The following is a 3,277-nucleotide window of genomic DNA, read 5'->3' as shown; positions in this document are numbered from 1 at the left end:
CAGGTCCAGGTGATAGGCATAGGCAGTGAGGTGGTGGCCATGACGCTGGAGACCAAGCCTCAGCGGAGGAACCAGCGCACTGTCCTGTGCCAGATGGCCGGACTGCAGCCTGGCGGGCACACGGTGAGGACTCCAGGCAGAACTGGGCGACAGCACAGGGCCTGTGCACCAGGGCTGCCGGTGCTTGGGCTGGGGGGAGCCAGGCAGGGTGAGCAGGGATGTGCAGCATCGGCCACTTATTCACAGGCTCTTTCACTGATTCATTGAGGCCATTTTCAGCGGGCCCCAGCCTAGGGACTGGAGTACAGAGAAAGTCAGATGTGGCTCCTGTCCTCAGCCGGTTCACAGCCCAAGGAAAGGAGTTAATCAGGGAGACCAGTGCAATAGACCGGACAATAACGAATGTGATTACAACAGCTAACGACTGAGCTTTTCTACGTGCCAGAGACTGCCCTGCTTGCTTTACTTGTATCGTTTTTGGCCCTCACAGTACCCATTTTATGGATGAGGGAGTGAAGGATCAGAGAGGCTAACCTCGTCAAGGTTGCATAGCTAGGAAGTGGCAGACAAGGGACGCGAACTTGGGCTGTGGGGCTCTTATCCAGTGTTACTGATGTTGTGTGGAAGTGTGCATGGGAAGGCTTCAGAATCTTGAGTTTGTGTGAAAGCTGAGGAGGGATTGGTCTGGGATCTGGCAGGTTGTGGCTCACCCTTCCCCACCTGCCAGGCCGTGGGTGTCTGCCCTGGGTTGGGTGCCCGAGGGGCTCATATGCTGCTGCAGAACGAGCTGTTCCTGAACGTGGGCACCAAGGACTTCCCAGACGGAGAGCTGCGGGGGCATGTGGCTGCCCTTCCTTACAGTGGTCACAGTGCCCGCCATGACGGTGAGTGTCCCCCGAAGTCTGCCTGCCCTTTAGTGTCTTCTAACCTGTGACTCCAGCATGTGAGGGATGGTGCCAGCGTGCGCGAGCCTGGTGTGTCCTTCTGTGTGCTGAGCCTCCAGGTCTGCCATCTGGGAAGGTGGGGATGTGCGGTGTGGCCTGTGGGCAGACCTAGCCTGTGGCTGTGGCGCAGGAGTCTAAAGCTGCTGCTCACTGGGCCTGTGGACAGTGTTTTCCAGCTCATGGAGTCTGGGTCGGGGGAGACGGGGAATGCCGGGCTTGAGGGGCTGCTGTAGGCCACCTTCTCATCTGTCACCTCTGCTCTGGACCCAGCGCTGCCCGTGCCCCTGGCAGGAGCCCTGGTGCTGCCCCCTATGCGGAGTCGGGCGGCAGGTCATGCTTGGCTCTCCCTGGACACCCACTGTCACCTGCACTATGAAGTGCTGCTGGCTGGGCTGGGTGGCTCAGAACAGGGCACTGTCACCGCCCACCTCCTTGGGCTTCCTGGGATGCCAGGACCCCGGCGGCTGCTGAAGGGATTCTACGGCTCAGAGGTGAGGACATGACGAGGGAGGCAGCTTGGGAAATATCAGCTCTTGAGCACGAAGGGCTGTGTGGCCCTGTGGCAGGGGGAGGCAGAGAACAGGCAGCCTGGTGTGGCAGAGCCAGCAAGGGCGCAGGAGTCAGACAGACCCAGGTACGAATCTGCCTTAGCCGCTTACTAGCTGTGTGATCTTTTGCAAGTGACATAGACTCTTTGAGGTAATCTGAACAAAGCACTTGTAGTAAAACAGCTTTTGCTATGCGTTCTCCTCCCCGGGTCCTTCCTTGGACAGTATGTAATATCCTGGCCCTCCACAGGGGCTGGGGGGATGGACCAGCCCTCAGAGGTGGGTGGGTTGTGGTGGACTGGAATCAGAGAGACCCAGCTACTGAGCTCCACACCATTGCCCCTGGGTGTCACTACCCTAGAGACCTTATTTAACCTCCCTGGGTCTCAGTTTCTTCATCTGCGAATTGAGGACAATGGGTTCAGCCCTGAAGTGTCTTGTTTCTGTCCCCTCTCCTGTCCACTTGCACGCAGGCCCAGGGTGTGGTGAAGGACCTGGAGCCGGAGCTGCTGCAGCACCTGGCGAAGGGCACTGCCTCCCTGCTGATCACCACCAAGGGCAGCCCTCGAGGGGAGCTGCGAGGGCAGGTAGACGGGGCAGTGTGGGCGGTGGGGACAGTGCAGAGTTGGGCTGGCACTGTGTCCCCTTGGCTTGGGCCATCTTGGAGCTCTGGGGGTGGTAGTATAAACTCCCTGGCAGGTTGGGAAGATGAAGCCAGACAAGGTATATAAAAAGGCTGGCACGCGACCGCCGGGTCACTGACAGCTGGATGATTGCTCTGGCTAATGGCATCCTCCGGGGCGCCTGGCCCCTCAGGGGCGGGTAAGGGGCGGAGGTGTCTCAGGCTTCCCGGCTGGCCGCTGCTGGTGGAGACACGAGGGGGAGCCGCCGCGCCGCCTCAACCGGCCTCTCCTTCCAGGTGCACGTCGCCAACCAATGCGAGGTGGGCGGCCTGCGCTTGGCCGCGTCAGGAGCCGACGGGGCGCCGGCGCCCGGAGCCCCGGAAGCGGCGGCCCTGCCTGCGCTGCCTGCCGTGCCTGGCCCCGAGGCCTCAGCGCCCGCCAAACCCGGCGGACCCGGGCCGCCTCGAGACTCCAACTCGTGCTTCTTTGAGGGGCAGCAGCGCTCCCATGGGGCTCGCTGGGCGCCCAACTACGACCCCTTCTGCTCGCTCTGCACCTGCCAGGTAGGAGGCTGGGGCAGGGGAGGTGGCGCGCGGGGGGGAGGGGCGCGGGCGTGGGGGAGGGGCGCGTGGGACCTGGGCACCCGAGTCTGCGCCCCGGCCTCACCCCGCAGAGACGCACCGTGATCTGTGACCCCGTGGTGTGCGCGCCGCCCAGCTGCCCACACCCAATGCAGGTGCCGGACCAGTGCTGCCCAGTGTGCCCAGGTGAGTGCCTGGCAGGGGAGGGGAGGAGAGGGGAGAAGGGAAGCCAGGCAGAGGATGGGGTCTCTACGGAGGGAAGGGGGCGTCACCCTCTGCCCTAGACATGCCTTTGGCTCTACAGGGAAGCAAGACGTCAGAGAACGGCCTGGGCTGCCCAGAAGCCGGGACACCGGCGAGGGTGAGCTGGGAGGGCCTGCAGTGGTGGGGGATCCCGAGTGGGGCTCGGGATGGGCAGAGGAGGATGAGACTGTGTGTGTGCAGGGGTGAAGGCTAAGGGCACAGGTTCAAGTGATGCCAGATGGGCCTGGTTATTGTTAGGGCCCATGAGTGGGCTCTGAGGTTCTGTGAGTGTGGGGTTGGCTTGAGCTGCAAGCCTTGGTTCTGGGCCCAGCCAATGA

The 3,277-nt window shown here is 62.4% G+C and overlaps 1 protein-coding gene across 1 annotated transcript in view; it reads left to right on the top strand.

Moving 5' to 3' along the window:
- CHRD (chordin) overlaps positions 1-3,277 on the top strand; it is a 9,148-nt gene that overhangs the window by 2,916 nt on the left and 2,955 nt on the right. Inside the window, exons 9-15 of the mRNA XM_023736850.1 lie at positions 4-123; positions 728-884; positions 1,215-1,435; positions 1,966-2,079; positions 2,412-2,678; positions 2,789-2,882; positions 3,001-3,057. Of these exons, the coding sequence (XP_023592618.1) occupies positions 4-123; positions 728-884; positions 1,215-1,435; positions 1,966-2,079; positions 2,412-2,678; positions 2,789-2,882; positions 3,001-3,057 (1,030 nt within the window). The remainder of the gene's footprint in view (positions 1-3; positions 124-727; positions 885-1,214; positions 1,436-1,965; positions 2,080-2,411; positions 2,679-2,788; positions 2,883-3,000; positions 3,058-3,277) is intronic.

The sequence above is a fragment of the Trichechus manatus genome, unplaced genomic scaffold (assembly GCF_000243295.1).
Source record: "Trichechus manatus latirostris isolate Lorelei unplaced genomic scaffold, TriManLat1.0 scaffold00092, whole genome shotgun sequence".
Classification (NCBI taxonomy): domain Eukaryota; kingdom Metazoa; phylum Chordata; class Mammalia; order Sirenia; family Trichechidae; genus Trichechus; species Trichechus manatus.
Note: the sequence above shows the minus strand (reverse complement) of the source record. Positions and strands in the feature narration are given on the sequence as shown.